A 17,913-nucleotide genomic window follows, 5' to 3' on the forward strand; every position below is an offset into this window, starting at 1 on the left:
AGATGGCAACGTTCATTCTTTGTGCCGAAGGAAATTATTCTGTAAACTGCAATGCTGTCTCACACAGAGGACATCAAAGTTCATCAAGGTGACGCGCACGCGCACACCTCTAAAAACAGGTTTAAAAAATAATAATAATAATAATACGACCGATAGTAGCCGTCGGCTCTAGGACCCGGGAGAGCAAGCTGCCACAGAGGCATTGCAGACAGCGCGTTTGGGAGGTGTAGTGGAAGAAAGGCAAGAGAAACGGAGTAAATGAGAGCACTTTTGTCCAGATTGTTGAAGGACTTATCAACTTAAAATACCGCCGAATCAGCTCACTAGAATGAGACGGACACATTGTTGAATTCCTGTCCAGGTAAATGCCCGCGTTTCCTTCGCATGGTTAACTACAAGAGGTCGACAGCTCGTCGGGGTATGTCCCCATTGTACTTACATGGGATGCGGTTATTCTCACCCAAGCTGCCCTGCTAGGCCCCAAATCCTTTCTGTCGCTTCATGCGAGGCTGCGATGTGCTACTTTCCCGAGACTCCCGTTGGCTGTAAAAGTTACGCTAAATTCACGGAGACATGCGAGTTTCGAAAACGAACCGTAGCGTAAGGGTGTATTTTCCACAAGCGACAGTGAACGTCTCTTCAGATGTTTGCTTTCTGACAATGAACACTTTTTGAGACGCAGCCCTCAGGCCCACTTACTTGCAACTTTAAGCTTTGCCCCGCTGCTAAATGCTGTTTTTATAGTACTTTTATGGCCCATGAGGGAAAACTAATGAGATGAACAAAAGTGGGACCCATTCATTGTTCTGAACACTGTTTACGCTTTATACTGTACGAGCCACACGTATCATTAGCTTTCCTAGCATGTTGTTGCTCTGTTCCAACACCCTCTTTTGGCAATGTGGCAACTTTTTACTTGTGAACTACAAAAGCAATGTGCTGGTACGTAACTTTTTGTCAGGGGTCTCCCAAAAAACAACCTGTGGCAATGTTATTTTCTTATTATCCTAACTTATAATAAACACATAAGAAGTATTAACCCTGTGCAGGCTACTCATAGCCACTGGTAATTGGAATTATTGTAAATGCTTTAATGTTTTAGTTACGTTAAAACGTTTAAGAAGTGTTGGCATTTTGGATTAGATGCTTTTTAGTGCTTACCTGTAATTATGTGACTGAATTGTGGGCAGTTTTCCTTCAATTTATTCTCCCTCTGCTATTGCAACACATTTTGTCTGTAGCTTTATATCTTTTAAGGTGATAAAGTGCTCTGGTATTATTAATTATTATTAATATCTACAGTATATGTGTGTTAAGATGTACCACATCTTAAGGGAACTGTAAAAACAAAAGTGATTACATTTGGCCATGGAAAAGCTGTGTGAATCCTAACTGGACTGTTATGGAACTTATGTCATCACTGTCATGACAGCTAACTTTTGGTCCAAATAAATAGCAGTAGAGGTTCAATGATTAATCGATTAATCAACAAATAATAAATTATCAAGTGAATCGCTAATGATTTTTGATCATTGATTGATCGTTTAGAGAGCTTGTTAAACTTAAAATTGTCCAAATTATCGGAATGTCAGCCTCTAAATGGTAAATATTAATAAGTTTAGTTATTATTATAATAAAGCAGACTGATTACCTTTGTGCCTCATCCAAATAAGCCATTTGCAAGCATCTTTTGGAAAACAATGATCAACATTTTTGCCAATTTTCGGACTGATGTTAAGGACCAAAGCAGTAACTAGGGTTGGGCATCAAAAACCGATTGGAACCGGGACTAACGTTCTGGTTTTCCCGGAATCGTTCAGATTTAAAAATGTCGTTTCCCAGTTTCAATGCCTACAGTCCGCCGACCCCGAAGAAGAATGTGGCGAAAACCAATGAAGAAGAACGCGCACAAAGACGTGCTTGTGCCCAAGGCCGGCGGCAAACAAAAATGTCTTAACTTTGTTAAAATAACTGACTCGTCGCCTCAGTGCAACAATCAATAAGATTATAAAGGAGGCTTTCACCATGTGTAAAAGTCTAACGTGCTTTCTCCCGTTCCGAGCCTCAGCTTGCACCACGCGGAACTTCTGTGAAGTCAAATTGGGTGAGTGAAACAATAATACGTTCATGCAAACATTGAGGCAGCTAACAAGTTAAACGGTGGGTTGCACTTTTGCACTGATGGTTTTTAAGCGTTTATTTTAGTCTTCAAACCAATGTAAGAGCCAATGACAGAAAAACAAGCTTAACATTGAGCTAAAACTTCACCAAAGGTCAAACTCGCAACTTTACATCACAATGAATTGGGACAAAATTCACATAAACATTGTCTCACAGTACCACAAACACTTTGTGTCTCATTGGTGGGTAGGTAAAGGAATCGTTTTTTTAGCGATTGGTTACATTCATTACTCTTTTTTCTTGCCGTCTGTTTACTTTCGTTTTAAAAATTTAAACTTAATTTAATTAAGCAATGAAAAATTACTTTTCTTGCCAAAATGCTGAGTTCGATGCGTACCCTACAAAATAAAAAGCTACAAGCTTTAAACAGGAATTCAAGTTAAAACTTGCACATATATACCATTTGACGTGATAAAACAGTTGCGAATAACTATTTTAACAATGCTATATAAACTTTTTGCTGAAACATTAATTAATAAATATGAAGTCAATTTGATTAGTTCCCCACACTGCCTTTTAGGTCATAGGTTTGACATTGATACTGGTTATAAAGAACCCCGAGTCAAATGTTCATTTTAGTCTATGCTGCTAAGAAAATGGATGTTCATAATTTGGACACCCATTTAAACCATGCAAACATTTTTGACCCCGCCACCCCAAAAATAATTTGAATTGAGAATCAATCGAAATTGTGAATCGGAATCAGGACCGGAATCGCTCGATTTCAAACGATCCCCAACCCTACCAGTAACTGAATCATAATCAATTCTTGTTTTTACATTTTCTGCACTGTCAACTTAAAATTGTCCTGTTTTTGAATGACGCGATGGAAATAAAACATTAATAAATCAGATTCATCGATTAATAGAAAAAATGATGGACAGTTTAATCGATTATGAAAGTAATCGTTAGTTTCAGTCCTACATAGCAGTAATGTAAAGTATGTGTTGGCATTAGCAGTCTAAGGCTTCAATGACTAACCGTTGGTTTCCCATTTGTCTTCTCAGAGTACAATGTCCTCAGGCGTGTTATACCCTTTTAGGCCCTTGTGTCAAAATATGTTTTCTGGTCATGAGACTATGTCTCTCCACTGTGTGTGCACATGGGGACTTGCCATATGACCAGCGGAAGACACAACACTCTGGCGTCATGATGCAGCCGGTGACTGTTTGGCGCTGCCTGTTCTATTTAGAAAATACCAGCCGCCTCCCTCCGAATCCATTTGCTTTGACGCAAATGTGCCATCAGGCGCATGCAGAATCTGAGGAATGCTGTTAGAAATTAGAAATTTTGTCCCTCTGCACAGTCAGACGTATTGTGCCTGTTTGTGCCACAGGAGTTAAGACCTTATCACTGAGGATACACTTCTCACAATGGCCGCCCGCTGTTGGCGTCACGAGCGTACCCTTCTTCACTATGTGACGGTGCACTGTGAACATTGCAGCCTGATAGCAGTTACTCAATTGATCTTGCTCTCATATACAACCAGGTCAGGAAAAAATATTCATTATTGAATCTTTAAATAGTCATGGGAAGCTCTTCAGGACACTCCAGATGTCGAGCGGATGCTCGTTCAAGTGCATAAGAATTGTGGCTTTGTATTCATTCAACAGAAGTGTTCCAGTCTGTTCTGCACTGCTGGTCCACCTCTGATTTGTTCATATTTACAAACAGGTCTTCCATAGGTTGTAATGAAAATTCATTTAAATCTGTCCTGCGGTCAAAGCTTGGGAGTCATAATTCCTTTAATAACTGTACAGGCAGATAAAGTAAAATTTTAACATTAACAATTAATTGAAAAAACTAATTATCTACTCATATTTAGCTACAATGATTGAGATGTATAAATTATACAAAAGATAACTATTATACAATAACTATTGTATGTGTAAAAACTACTTGACCGCTGTTAACAGGAAACTGTACAAAACAATGTACCTGTTTTTAATTCTCATAACACATTATGAACATTATAATGGCAGTGCAGAGCGAAATTATTGCTTGTGCTTTGAAGGGGAGTCTCTTCACATAATGAGTCAACATTCCTTCATTTTCAATGTACATTCCGTTCCATCGACCCATATTGTACTGAGCACCCAGGACTGCGATGTGTGCATGACTTTTGTCACTATGTTACTACTTCGCATGACTTCAGGAGTATTCGGCTTTAGAAATCCCACTTTTCTTGACTTTATCATTTGTAAAGTATTTTCAGGGAACTTCACTCAGGAACTTCACACTTTCTATTTGACCAACCATTACGGTTGTCACTGTAGGATCCATTTCCCATTACCAAGTGTGCATGACGTATGGTCTCACTTCAAAATGTTGTAAATACTTGAGTAAAAGTGTATACATTTTGCAACTGTAAACCAGCTGCTGACAATTTCCCACCCCAGCAGGAGCAGAAAATAGAGCATAAACAAGCTTATGACCATTGATCTGTGATGAAGGAAGTAGTGTGGTGGGGTTGGCCTGAATTTCTTCCTCCTGCCATAAACACTTGTGACTGTCCTCCCTAGCTCAAGTCACAGATGCAGTGTGTGTCTGTGGGATCTTCGCTTCATGAGACTGATTTGCACTGAATGAGTTGGCCCCGAAAATGAATGACTAAAAGCCGCAGTGACGGTAAGGCAGGCAGGCGGTGGCGGTGCAGAGGCCTGAGGACCATGTGACCCGCTGTCAGGGTACTGGGTTCATTCAGTGGCTGCTGGCTGCAGCGCTGGCAGCAGCCCAGCTTTTTCCACACAGGCCGCAGTAGCAACAGGTCGCTCCCATTAAAACAGCAGCACTGTGTTGTGGCTCCAGAGCCGCTCTTGTGGATGTGTTGCTTTTTCTGCTGTGGCGTACGCGTCCCGGTTTGTTTGTGTGAAGTATCCAAATGTGTACTGTGTATAATATGTGCGCGCTTGTGACACTGTGTACACACCGAGATGCCGAAGGGATCCAATTGCTTGGTGTTTAAATTACTCCAATCAGCTCCAAGATCTTTCCACTCTCGGCCGTGGGACACATGCGCCACAACCTTACTGCAATAAACAAAAACACTGAGTAAAAATAACCCCCAACTCTTTTTGCTCATTGATATAAGTGAGCACAACGACAGTAAAAGGTGTGTTGATCACCACACTCAGTGACACATTTATTTGAGCCCAGGGCTGTACTGATATGACTTGTAGTCTGTCAATAGTCACAGCCACTTCCTGTTATTGTCCCTGGCAGTAGGCTGGCTGAGGCCACTCACACAGAGCTCTTTTGATGGCTTTACTCTGATGGAGTGGCGGCAGACAAATTGATTGCAGTGGAAGGGCAGAGATCGCCTGGTGCAGTGTGTGACATTTGTGTGAACAAGTAGGGAAATTGATCCTTTCTTTTCTCTCTCCTGCATTCAAACCTGTATTTACAAGAGGTAAATGAAGGGAAAGGTCAACTGGTTTGGCACGATAGGCAATTACTGTACATTGGAAACTGATGAAATCATCCTTAACAATCTGAGATCCAAAACATCTAAAACTATGCCTTTACAAAGAAAGTAATTCAAGTTCAGAGAGGGATTAATTTAACAATATTTTGTTTATTATTGTATCTCACCGGGGGATTAAGAGTAGCCATATTATAAGTGGCTACCACCTTTGTGGAGTATTTTAAAAAAAAAAAAGTATTGAATGAGCATGTCAAACGCCTCTAAAATCCTCCATGACAAATAAATCTACAACAAAAAACAATTACTAAAGTACATGATCTATTCTCATTGTAAATGACAAACTGTTCTCAATTGCATTACCTGGATAAACAAAATAAATTATTCCACTGCTCCTCTCATGAATGACGTTCCATTTGTGCTATTTAATTCATATTTTTAGGGCAAGTGACGCAGTTTAAAATGTCACAGTAATTTTGACGCATAGATTTGGAGAACCCATCAGAAATTCAGATTTCTTTTAAAAACTGAAACTTGTCGGCCAATTGGAGAAGGGGTACCCAGAGTAAAAGATGTGAAGTGTCATGAAAGCCATCCATCCATCCATCCATGTATCTATCCATTTTGTGTACCACTTATCCTTACGAGGGTCGCGGGTGTGCTGGAGCCTATCCCAGGTGACTTTGGGCAAAAGGCGGGGTACACCCTGAACTGGTCGCCAGGCAATCACAGGGCACATAAAAACAGCCAACCATTCCGAAAACCGAGTACCCGGAGAAAACCCATGCAGATATGGGGAGTGCATCCAAACTCAACACAGGAAGGCCAGAACCCAAATTTGAACTTCCGACCTCAGAACTGTGAGACGGATGTGCTAACATTTTCCCCCGTGCTGGTCATGGAGATATATTGCTAAATAGTGAAGTTATATGCAGGTCATTTGAAGGTGTTTTTCAATTTTTCAGATTTTGTATCGCTGACATGACACACAAACATCTGAAATGCCAGTTTTTTTTGCCCACACAAAAAAATTCTATTCCTCTGCAACCCATCAAATTCTCTAAATTCTTGGTGTGTTGTACACAGGTTGAAGTGTCCATTCCAACCACTCTTTTGTGAATAGAATAAGCGTGAGTTTTATTTGGATCGTTATAAAAAATGTTAATCTCTTTTCGATTCTAAAAACTTTCATATTTTCTAAATTGGGTCAACGTCATTCGAGAAACGGCAAATAGTTTAATTTGAGATGCTTATTTTTGCAACCTGATTGTGCAGTGTCATTAACAATTTGAGAAGGCCCAGTGGGATACATTGTGTACATTGTGGTCATCTACTGTCCATGCATTTTTAAAAATTGTTGTATGTTGTTATGCACAGAAGCACTGAAATGTATTTGAGGTCGGATGAGTCTGCACAAACAATGATAAACATATCGTGTAATAATCTTCCACAGTGTGAATCACATCTAAGCATTGCTATCTTTCTATAGAGATAATTTCTGACAGAGCTCTTGTATTGGATATCATTGTATATGTGTAACCAATGTTATAGAGAGTGTAGTTTACATGCCTGTCTGTAATATTGTATAGTCATTTCTGAGTGTGAGCAGGTAAGATCTCTGCTATTACCATATTGCATATGGATGTTGGTTCTGTACTTGGCAATGTTAATGCGTCATATGTGCCAGTTACTTTGGTTATGCACATAGGTCCATTTGTCTGGACGAAATCCATCCAACATTTCCGTGTACTTGAGTAAAAACAACAACACTCACAGATATGGCACGTAAAAATTGTTTACATTCTTAGATGGTTGTAGGCAGCATACTAAGCTACTGCTATTCATAAATTTTCAGTCAACCAAACCTGTGGTAATTAAGCAACTCACTCAGTTAATCATCAGTTCATCAGGTAAAACCATCTGTCAAGAATGGTTGTGCTTTTTCTAATGCAGGATTGGGAACACGGAATGTATGTCTTTTACTGCGTGAACCATGAAGCTCCTGGGCCTCATTGCTTCTCTTCTGAGTTGATCTGAAAGTTAATATTCAGACGAGGAAAAAGTGTTCCTCCACAATATAGGGCTAATTTTTACCTTTTTCTAACTAATAGATAACCACGGGCGTCGTGTGCTGGGCTGAGTGCAGAGAACTTGGGAAAACAAAGTGACTCTCCCTGTGGAAATCCTGGATCCTCTACCCTGTCCACCAACATGACCAATGTGGTGATCGTCAAGGAGGGATGGCTGCATAAAAGAGGTATAAAATACATTCTCTGAAATGTAGGTTTTATATTAGCATTTATTGTAATGGACAGTATAGTACATGTACACATTAAATGTTCATTATCTGTAGTACAGCTGATCACCACACTCAGTGACACCTTTATTGGGGTCAAGGTGAGCAGAGTTCTGTCATGAAAAACCTGCAAAGGTTGTGGAGATTGAAAATGCATTTTCTAGGTGCTTGAAAAGTTAATGAAAAATATTTTAAAGTTTTGGAAAAGTCATGGAAATATTTAGTGTTTAGTGTATGCTCCTTCATATTTTGGGTGAATGCGAACTGAACGAAGTTTATTTCTGCCTGATGAACGTTAAGAACACGCTCATTCTTGTGTCTGTGAACGTTTTTTGAATGACAGTTCATTTTTGTTCAAGAGTGACAGGTTTGGTGAGGGACTTCCAGGAGAAAATCCGGTTAAACACACTTTACGAGCATTCATATCTTGGGGGATGAAAGCTGTATTTGGCAACCGATTCAGTGCAGTCGCCATTCATGTTTACATTAGGCAGGCACGTCGGAGCTGCCTGACTGTGTGGGGTGTGTTCAGGGACTCTCCGTAAATGGGAGTGAATGTGTGCTTTGGTTTTTTTGTAATACACAATTGTGAAAATGGATGACTAGGACAATTATTATTTCTGTCAGAAGGCTTTAGTTAGCACACTATACGATCACACTGTCATAATATGGAATTTATTCTGTTTTGTAATGTAAGCATAGATAAGAAAATATTTTGTAATACAGTCAGCCAGAGCTGCGAGGAATGGAAAGTTATCAATGGCTGAGACTGAATGCGACTTTCACCATCGCTCTTGTCATATACTCTGTTGTGTGATTGTGTTTGCACATTAAGGACTAGAGTGCTGCTTTTGTTTTAATTCCTTATTTGAAAAAATACCATTCAAGCAACACAATTGTTCTCATGTTTTTGAGACTGTAGGATGAAAGCTGCAGGTGGCTACTAGTATGGACTGAATGGTTGGCAACAATGGGGAAATGTCAGTATTTGGTGGCTGATAGCTCGCAGAAACATATTGAGGGAAAGCACTATAGACTACTTCATTTTTGGTACAGTGAATTTGGTTAAAAATTTTGAATTAAGAACTGAAATACAGTCGTGCAAAAAATATTGGCAGTCGTGGTAAAAATAATGACTATAAAAAGACACTGCTTTTTTTCTTGACTGTCTGACATGAGCTCAGACTAAACATTTTTTTTTTTTTTTTAGGTCAAATTCACCAAATAACTTCCATTTGCTAAATGCCAAAATAGTGAGAAAATATTTTTTTCAGACAAATGTATATAATAGATAATATAGTCAAGTTAAATAATATTGGCACCTCAGGGGTGCCAATATTCTTTATCACGACTGTAGTTAATTTTAAAAGTTGTGAACTGAACTTTTAACTAGTTGGTGTGGAAAATGAACTTACCCAACACTGGAAATTTTGCGTGGATCCATCCATCCATCCATTTTCTACCGCTTATCCGGGTCGGGTCGCGGGGGCAGTAGCTTTAGCAGGGACGCCCAGACTTCCCTCTCCCCAGCCACTTCATCCAGCTCTTCCAGGGGGATCCCGAGGCGTTCCCAGGCCAGCCTAAGGACGTAGTCTCTCCAGCGTGTCCTGGGTCGTCCCCGGGGTCTCCTCCCGGTGGGACGTGCCCGGAACACCTCACCGGGGAGGCGTCCGGGGGGCATCCTAATCAGATGCCCCAGCCACCTCACCTGGCTCCTCTCAATGCGGAGGAGCAGTGGCTCTACTCTGAGATCCTCCCGGATGACCGAGCTTCTCACCCTATCTCTAAGGGAGAGCCCTGACACCCTGCGGAGGAAACTCATTTCGGCCGCTTGTATCCGGGATCTTGTTCTTTCGGTCACGACTCACAGCTCATGACCATAGGTGAGGGTAGGAACGGAGATCGACCGGTAAATTGAGAGCTTCGCCTTTCGGCTTAGCTCCTTCTTTACCACAACAGACCGATACAATATCCGCATCACTGCAGACGCTGCACCGATCCGCCTGTCGATCTCCCGTTCCATTCTTCCCTCACTCGTGAACAAGACCCCAAGATACTTGAACTCCTCCACTTGGGGCAGGATCTCATCCCCGACCTGGAGAGGGCATGCCACCCTTTTCCGACTGAGAACCATGGTCTCAGATTTGGAAGTGCTGATTCTCATCCCAGCCGCTTCACACTCGACTGTGAACTGCTCCAGTGAGAGTCGGAGCTCACGGCTTGATGAAGCCAACAGAACCACATCATCAGCAAAAAGCAGAGATGCAATACTGAGGCCACCAAACCGGACCCCCTCTACACCTTGGCTGCGCCTAGAAATTCTGTCCATAAAAGTTATGAACAGAATCGGCGACAAAGGGCAGCCTTGGCGGAGTCCAACCCTCACTGGGAACGAGTCCGACTTACTGCCGGATATGCGGACCAAACTCTGACTCCGGTCGTACAGGGACCGAACAGCCCGTATCAGGGGGTTCGGTACCCCATAATCCCGAAGCACCCTCCACAGGACTCCCCGAGGGACACGGTCGAACGCTCCACAAAAGTCCACAAAACACATGTAGACTAGTTGGGCAAACTCCCATGCACCCTCGAGGACCCTGCCGAGGGTGTAGAGCTGGTCCACTGTTCCACGGCCAGGACGAAAACCACACTGCTCCTCCTGAATCTGAGATTCGACTTCCCGACGGACTCTCCTCTCCAGCACCCCTGAATAGACCTTACCAGGGAGGCTGAGCAGTGTGATCCCCCTGTAGTTGGAACACATCCTCCAGTCCCCCTTCTTAAAAAGGGGGACCACCACCCCAGTCTGCCAATCCAGAGGCACTGTCCCCGATGTCCACGCGATGTTGCAGAGGCGTGTCAACCAGGACAGCCCCACAACATCCAGAGCCTTTAGGAACTCCGGGCGAATTTCATCCACCCCCGGGGCCCTGCCACCGAGGAGCTTTTTAACTACCTCAGTGACCTCAAACCCAGAGATAGGAGAGCCTGCCTCAGAGAACCCACACTCTGCTTCCTCATGGGAAGGCGTGTCGGTGGAATTGAGGAGGTCTTCGAAGTATTCTCCCCACTTACTCATAACGTCCCGAGTCGAGGTCAGCAGCGCCCCATCCCCAATATACACAGTGTTGGTGGTGCACTGCTTTCCTCTCCTGAGACGTCGGATGGTGGACCAGAATTTCCTCGAAGCCGTCCGGAAGTTTTTCTCCATGGCCTCACCGAACTCCTCCCATACCCAAGTTTTTTGCTTCAGCGACCACCAGAGCTGCATTCCGCTTGGCCAGCCGGTACCCATCAGCTGCCTCAGGAGTCCCACAGGCCAAAAAGGCCCAATAGGACTCCTTCTTCAGCTTGACGGCATCCCTCACCGTTGGTGTCCACCAACGGGTTCGGGGATTGCCGCCACGACAGGCACCGACCACCTTACGGCCACAGCTAATCAGTTGACTGATCAGTTGACAGCTCCGCCCCTCTCTTCATCCGAGTGTCCAAGACAAGCGGCCGCAAGTCCGATGACACGACCACAAAGTCGATCATCGAACTGCGACCTAGGGTGTCCTGGTGCCAAGTGCACGTGTGGACACCCTTATGCTTGAACATGGTGTTCGTTATGGACAATCCGTGACGAGCACAGAAGTCCAATAACAGAACACCACTCGGGTTCTGATCGGGGGGGCCGTTCCTCCCAATCACGCCCTTCCAGGTCTCACTGTCATTGCCCACGTGAGCATTGAAGTCCCCCAACAGAACAATGGAGTCCCTAGCGGGAGCGCTCTCCAGCACCCCCTCCAAGGACTCCAAAAAGGGTGGGTACTCTGAACTGCTGTTTGGTGCATAGGCACAAACAACATTCAGGACCCGTCCCCCCACCCGAAGGCGGAGGGAGGCTACCCTCTCGTCCACCGGGGTGAACCCCAACGTACAGGCGTCGAGCCGGGGGGCAATAAGTATACCCACACCTGCTCGGCGCCTCTCACCGTGGGCAACTCCAGAGTGGAAGAGAGTCCAACCCCTCTCGAGAGGACTGGTACCAGAGCCCAAGCTGTGTGTGGAGGTGAGTCCGACTATATCTAGTCGGAACTTCTCGACCTCACACACCAGCTCGGGCTCCTTCCCTGCCAGAGAGGTGACATTCCCCGTCCCTAGAGCCAGCTTCTGTAGCCGGGGATCGGATCGCCAAGGTCCCCGCCTTCGGCCACCGCTCAGCTCACACTGCACTCGACCCCTATGGCCCCTCCCACAGGTGGTGAGCCCATGGGAAGGGGGACCCACGTTACCCTTTCGGGCTGTGCCCGGCCGGGCCCCATGGGTGCAGGCCCGGCCACCAGGCGCTCGCCTTCGAGCCCCACCACCAGGCCTGGCTCCAGTGGGGGGCCCCAGTGACCCGCGTCCAGGCAAGGGAAAATGTGGATATTGCATGGATATTTAGGATAAGTAAAACAACGTGTGTAACCTGCAATTTAAATTTCAATTAACACAGAAGTGCAATGTCACGCCATATCGGCCATCCGACAGTTCACGATGTTAGTGTAAAGTGGAGTGTTCACCGGTGCTCTCAGCCACTCTCCCGCTGCTAAATGTGGATTTTGAAATGTTATATTTGTAAACAAAATGCCAGGAGTTTCAACAACGAATGTTTTTTTTAAGGAGAAGTTTATGCATCAACTCCTGAAATACCATGACCACGGACGTGCAAAATGCAGACTTGGCTCTGCTTTGACGTAACCAGCATTAGAGAAGCAACACTGGTACGCCACATGAAATGGAAGAAACACGGCGGCTACTGAACACTGCAGAAGCAATTCGATCAGATAGTTTATAGCAACAGGTGATGTCATTACTGCATTTTCCTCCACGGCCGTTGCTGCGGCGGCTGCTTTTTCAACGGATGACAGAGGAACTTGGATGCGTCAAACGTAACGACAACAGAAGTTCTCAAAGTCTTTAGTGGGCATTAAAAGTATGAAACTCCCATTGCTCCTACAAATTGTCAAAAGACATACGTCGTCTTTTCCAGATGTTTCCCAACAGCCAGGTTGCTAGGAAATTTGGATGGGTTGTGTGTGGGGGGGGGGGGAGGGGGAGTATTGTTGATGCAACATGGATACTTTAAGGAGATTGTATTCCTTGCCCTAAAGCACTTGTTTGTTCTCTATTTCTCTTGCTCTCTATGATGAAGAGAGCTCAGATGGTTCATCTGCTAATGTTATTGATAACTGTTATGTTTGCTGTTTTTGCAGTTAAAACATTGCAAAGTGTACTGAGATGAATCTGTAGCTTGATAGTGGCAGCGAATACAGTGTTTCAGATTATGACCTAGTTTGTTTTTTGCTTTGTGCACCTCAATAATTTTCAGTGCTATGACTGAAATATATAAATATGTTTTAGTGTTTGAAATTCAGTGAAAGGTTATAGAAAAGTCATGGAAAACTATTGCCTAAATAGTGTACGACTGAACCCTCCCGGTCTGAAGTCGAACACAATCAGTTTCAGAGCACCTACAATTTTTTGTATTTCAGGATCAAACTGACACCATCATAACCCCATTATTAACTGTACAGGCTATTTTTAATCATACTTTATCATTATTAAGTATTATACACTTCTATTGGTACAATATAAAAAAACAATGAAACAGTCTTAATTTTGAAGACAAATGCAAAAGTGCACGCGTGGCAAAATAAGTTGGGCTTGTGCTCCACAAGTTATATTTTTGAACGTTCTTAATTGTAAAAAGTTAACCTCTGTTAGTAGTGACACTGGTTTCTTACTGTTTTGAATGTGTGTGCGCATATTTCCAGAAATTCTCCTTCGCTCCTCCTGTTGTTGCCAGTGGCCCTTCTTTTGGAATCATCCATCCATCCACCCATCCATTTTCTACACCTCTTATCCTCACTAGGGTCGCAGGTATGCTGGAGCCTATCCCAGGCACTGTAACTGCTGGCAGGAGGCGGGGTACACACTGAACTGGTTGCCAGCCAATCGCAGGGCACATATAAACAAACAACCATTCCACTCACATTCACACCTATGGGCAATTTAGAGTTTTCCATCAACCTTCCCTGCATGTTTTTTGAATGTGGGAGGAAACCGGAGTACCCGGAGAAAACTCTTTGAATCAATGTCGCAAAAAAAAAAAAAACAAACAGCAAAATAAACGTCAAAGTGATACTCTGAAGTGAGCTCCAGAGAGATACACAGTCTGAATGCTGCTGACCAAGTTTTTTTGTGCTACTTTGCTGGCATGTTTCTCCGAATTGTACAAACTTAGACTTAAATTGTTGTACTGTTTGGTAAAGAGACCAGATGTTACGCTGATGAAATATCCTGTGACGATAACCTTCAAATGATAGCACTTAAAGCTCAAATTCCGATGTAGAACGTTGTACCGTTGTCATCACCATATTTACTAGAACCTATCCAAGCATGCAAATCTTTGTATGTTAAAACAAAGTAGCAGTCATGATGTGCACAATAAACTAACAAGAAGAAGCTGATTCTCAGAAGCTTCCCTCTTTCTTAACAAAGATTTCGAGACAGGACAGTCTAACACTAGCTTATTTTCAACATTAACAAACTGCCCTTCTTAACAAACTAGGAGTAACAAAAATATGAAATATGCATAGCTTGTAAACTATGCTATATAAAGTAAAAACTGAAAAACACGTTTTTCTTGGTTCACATCATTGCAAAATCTTTCGCCTTTTGCAGTGATCATAGACTTGCGCTAAATATTTCGCAATTATGACTTGTCACCTCAACTTAGATAACTAATTGGCAAGTATTATACGGTATTGTTAGAACAATTCTGAGTCAAATTACTTAAAGTTAAAATGTAAATAGCCATCTAGTCTCCAGTTGGCCTCATTGAACTCCACTGACATACGTAGCATTGTGGTGTGGTGGGTGTTAGTCCTGTTGTTTAGATGAAGAGGCATTCCTCACATACCTGCTGACTTTGAATGCTATATGCACACTATCTTAGCCCTCAAACCACAGGTGTCCCTCAGAGTCCTTCACCACCAGAAGCTAAACATGGTAAGCAAAATGTCTGAGACCAATAATGACTCTTAAGGCCTTGGGCCAAGGAACTGGGCTTTTCCATAAAACCATGGCCCTGGCACAGGGAATTAGGTGATGGGAGAATGTTACCAGAGCTGACCAGATCTGCTGTGGGGTTGGATGCTGACAATGATGTTGAACTACTTTATTGAACATAATCTTCAATGTCTTAAAAATGTTTTCAATATAATGTTACCCTTAATGAAGAGTACAAAAAGATAATGATTTTCCATCTACACTAAAATGCAGAAGTCCTGCTAATTTTTTTTTCCAAAAGCTTAGTTTTCAAGAATAGAAAACACTGTTTTACACTTTACAGCAAGACTTTGCTTAAAAAAATAAAAATAAATGTTCAATGTTCATGGGGAAAAAATGCAATAAAAAATTCTTTTCCCCGAACATTGCAATTTGGTTTGTACTTTTTTCTAATAACACCTAATGATTTATTATGACCAACAGAGTAATTTTCCCCCCCACTAAGTCATTTAATTTTACTTGTGAATGTGGTTAATTTTTTTTAATTTAATTTAATTTTATTTTTTTAAGCAAAGTCTTGCTGTAAAGTGTAAAACAGTGTTTTCTATTCTTGAAAACTAAGCTTTTGGAAAACATTTGAGCAGGTCTTCTGCATTTTAGTGTAGATGGAAAATCATTATCTTTTTGTACTCTTCATTAAGGGTAACTTTATATTGAAATTTATTTTAAGACATTGAAAAGTACTAACCAAATCGCAATGTTCAGGGGGAAAAAATGCAATTACATTTTTTTCCCCGAACATTGCAATTTGGTTTGTACTTTTTTCTAATAACACCTAATGATTTATTATGACCAACACAGTAAATGATACATTTTGTGTAAAATGTCCTTTCAAAAAGATGAGCCTATTTGTAGAATTAATTAAAAGTTAATTAATTATAATTCTTATCCATCCATCCATCTTTTTTTCCACGGGGTCCGCTCCCTTCGTCCAGCTCTTCCAGCACAACCCTGTTCCCAGGACAGCCGAGAAACTAGATTTATCTGCATTTTGTACAGGGAGTAGGGTCTTCCTCGAGGCTTCTCTTGGGATTGAGATGCCCGAGCCACCTCATCCGGCCCCTCACTATGTCGTTCTGCTGTGAGCCCCTCCCGGATGACCTAGCTTCTCACCCTGTCTCTCAGGGAGAGCCCAGACAACCTGGGAAGGAAATTCATTTTGGACTCTTGTATCCGTGATCTTGTTCTTTCAGTACTACCCACAGCTCTAGACCATAGGCTCCTTCTTCACCACAGCAGACCCCGCAGAGGTCACTGCTAGTACTGCACCGATTCACCTGTTTATTGTTCTTTCCTTCCCTCACATGTGAACAAGACTCAATGATATATGTGAACACCTCCACTTGTTGCTGAATCTGTGGTAACCCATGGGTAAAGGGATCCACATTGCATCTTTGAACTGCGCCTGGCTGGGCCCCATGGGTGCAGGACCAGCCACCTGGCACACCCAAGCCTGGCTTCAGAGGTGGGTTCCTGGTGGCTGTGTCATCATAGAGCAATATTATCTCAAATACAATTAAGCCGCCAGCACTACTCACAAGCTCTGCCAAAATACGTTTAAATACAGTCTTCACTCAGATCTTCAATAGATCTTTGGAAATGTGCGAAGTTCCATCCTGTTTCAAACGCTCCACCATCATTCCAGTCCCCAAGAAACCTGCAATCTCGGGTCTGAATGACTACAGGCCTGTCTCTTTGACATCTGTGGTCATGAAGTCCTTTGAACGTCTCGTGCTGGACCACCTCAAGAGTGTCACAGGTCCCCTGCTGGACCCCCTGCAGTTTGCCTACCAAGCGAACAGGTCTGCGGATGATGCAGTCAACATGGGACTGCACTTCATCCTAGAACACCTCGACAGTGCAGGGACCTACGCGAGGATCCTGTTCATGGACTTCAGCTCAGCGTTCAACACCATCATCCCTGAACTCCTTTCAACCAAGCTTCTCCAGCTCAGCGTCTCACCTGCCATCTGCCAGTGGATTTACAGCTTTCTGACGGGCAGGACACAGCAGGTCAGGCGGGGGGAGGCCACCTCATCCACACGCAGCATCAGCACTGGGGCGCCCCAAGGTTGTGTCCTCTCTCCGCTGCTCTTCTCACTCTACACGAACGACTGCACCCCAGCGAACCAGACTGTCAAACTCCTGAAGTTTGCAGATGACACCACTGTCATCGGCCTCATCAAGGACGGTGACGAGTCTGCATATCGACAGGAAGCGGAGCGGCTGGAGCTGTGGTGCGGCCGACACAACCTGGAGCTGAACACGCTCAAGACTGTAGAGATGATCGTGGACTTCAGGAGGCATCCTTCGCCACAGCTGCCCCTCACGTTGTCCAGCTGCCTTGTGTCAACCATCGAGACCTTCAAGTTCCTGAGAATTACAATCTCTCAGGACCTGAAGTGGGCGACCAACATCAACTCCATCCTCAAAAAGGCCCAGCAGAGGATGTACTTCCTGCGGCTTCTGAGAAAGCACGGCCTGCCACCGGAGCTACTGAGACAGTTCTACACAGCGGTCATCGAATCAGTCCTGTGTTCTTCCATCACAGTCTGGTTTGATGCTGCTACAAAAAAGGACAAACTCCGACTGCAACGGACAATCAAAACTGCTGAAAGGATTGTCGGTACCCCCCCTACCCACCATTGAGGACTTGCACGCTGCCAGAACTAAGACAAGGGCGTGCAAAATCCTCTCGGACCCTCCGCACCCCGGTCACCAGCTCTTCCGCTACCGATCAATGCAAACTAGAACTAGTAGACATTCCAACAGCTTCTTCCCTCTTGCGATCAACTTCTTAAACACCTAACCTATAATTCCATTACAGCAAGATGGCAATGTTTTGACTTGAGTTCGTTGTCACATTTCTGTGGGGCCAATTATGTATTACTTGTGCACTCCCTGTAGTTGTCTCGCC

The 17,913-nt window shown here is 43.6% G+C and overlaps 1 protein-coding gene across 1 annotated transcript in view; it reads left to right on the forward strand.

Moving 5' to 3' along the window:
- Positions 1 to 204: 204 nt before the first annotated feature.
- The window catches only part of akt1 (v-akt murine thymoma viral oncogene homolog 1), a 57,782-nt gene continuing 40,073 nt past the window's right edge, over positions 205 to 17,913 (forward strand). The window contains exons 1-2 of the mRNA XM_061695496.1: positions 205 to 361; positions 7,714 to 7,859. Coding sequence (XP_061551480.1) covers positions 7,814 to 7,859 — 46 coding nt within the window. The 5' untranslated portion in view covers positions 205 to 361; positions 7,714 to 7,813. The remainder of the gene's footprint in view (positions 362 to 7,713; positions 7,860 to 17,913) is intronic.

The sequence above is a fragment of the Phycodurus eques genome, chromosome 14 (assembly GCF_024500275.1).
Source record: "Phycodurus eques isolate BA_2022a chromosome 14, UOR_Pequ_1.1, whole genome shotgun sequence".
Taxonomy (NCBI): domain Eukaryota; kingdom Metazoa; phylum Chordata; class Actinopteri; order Syngnathiformes; family Syngnathidae; genus Phycodurus; species Phycodurus eques.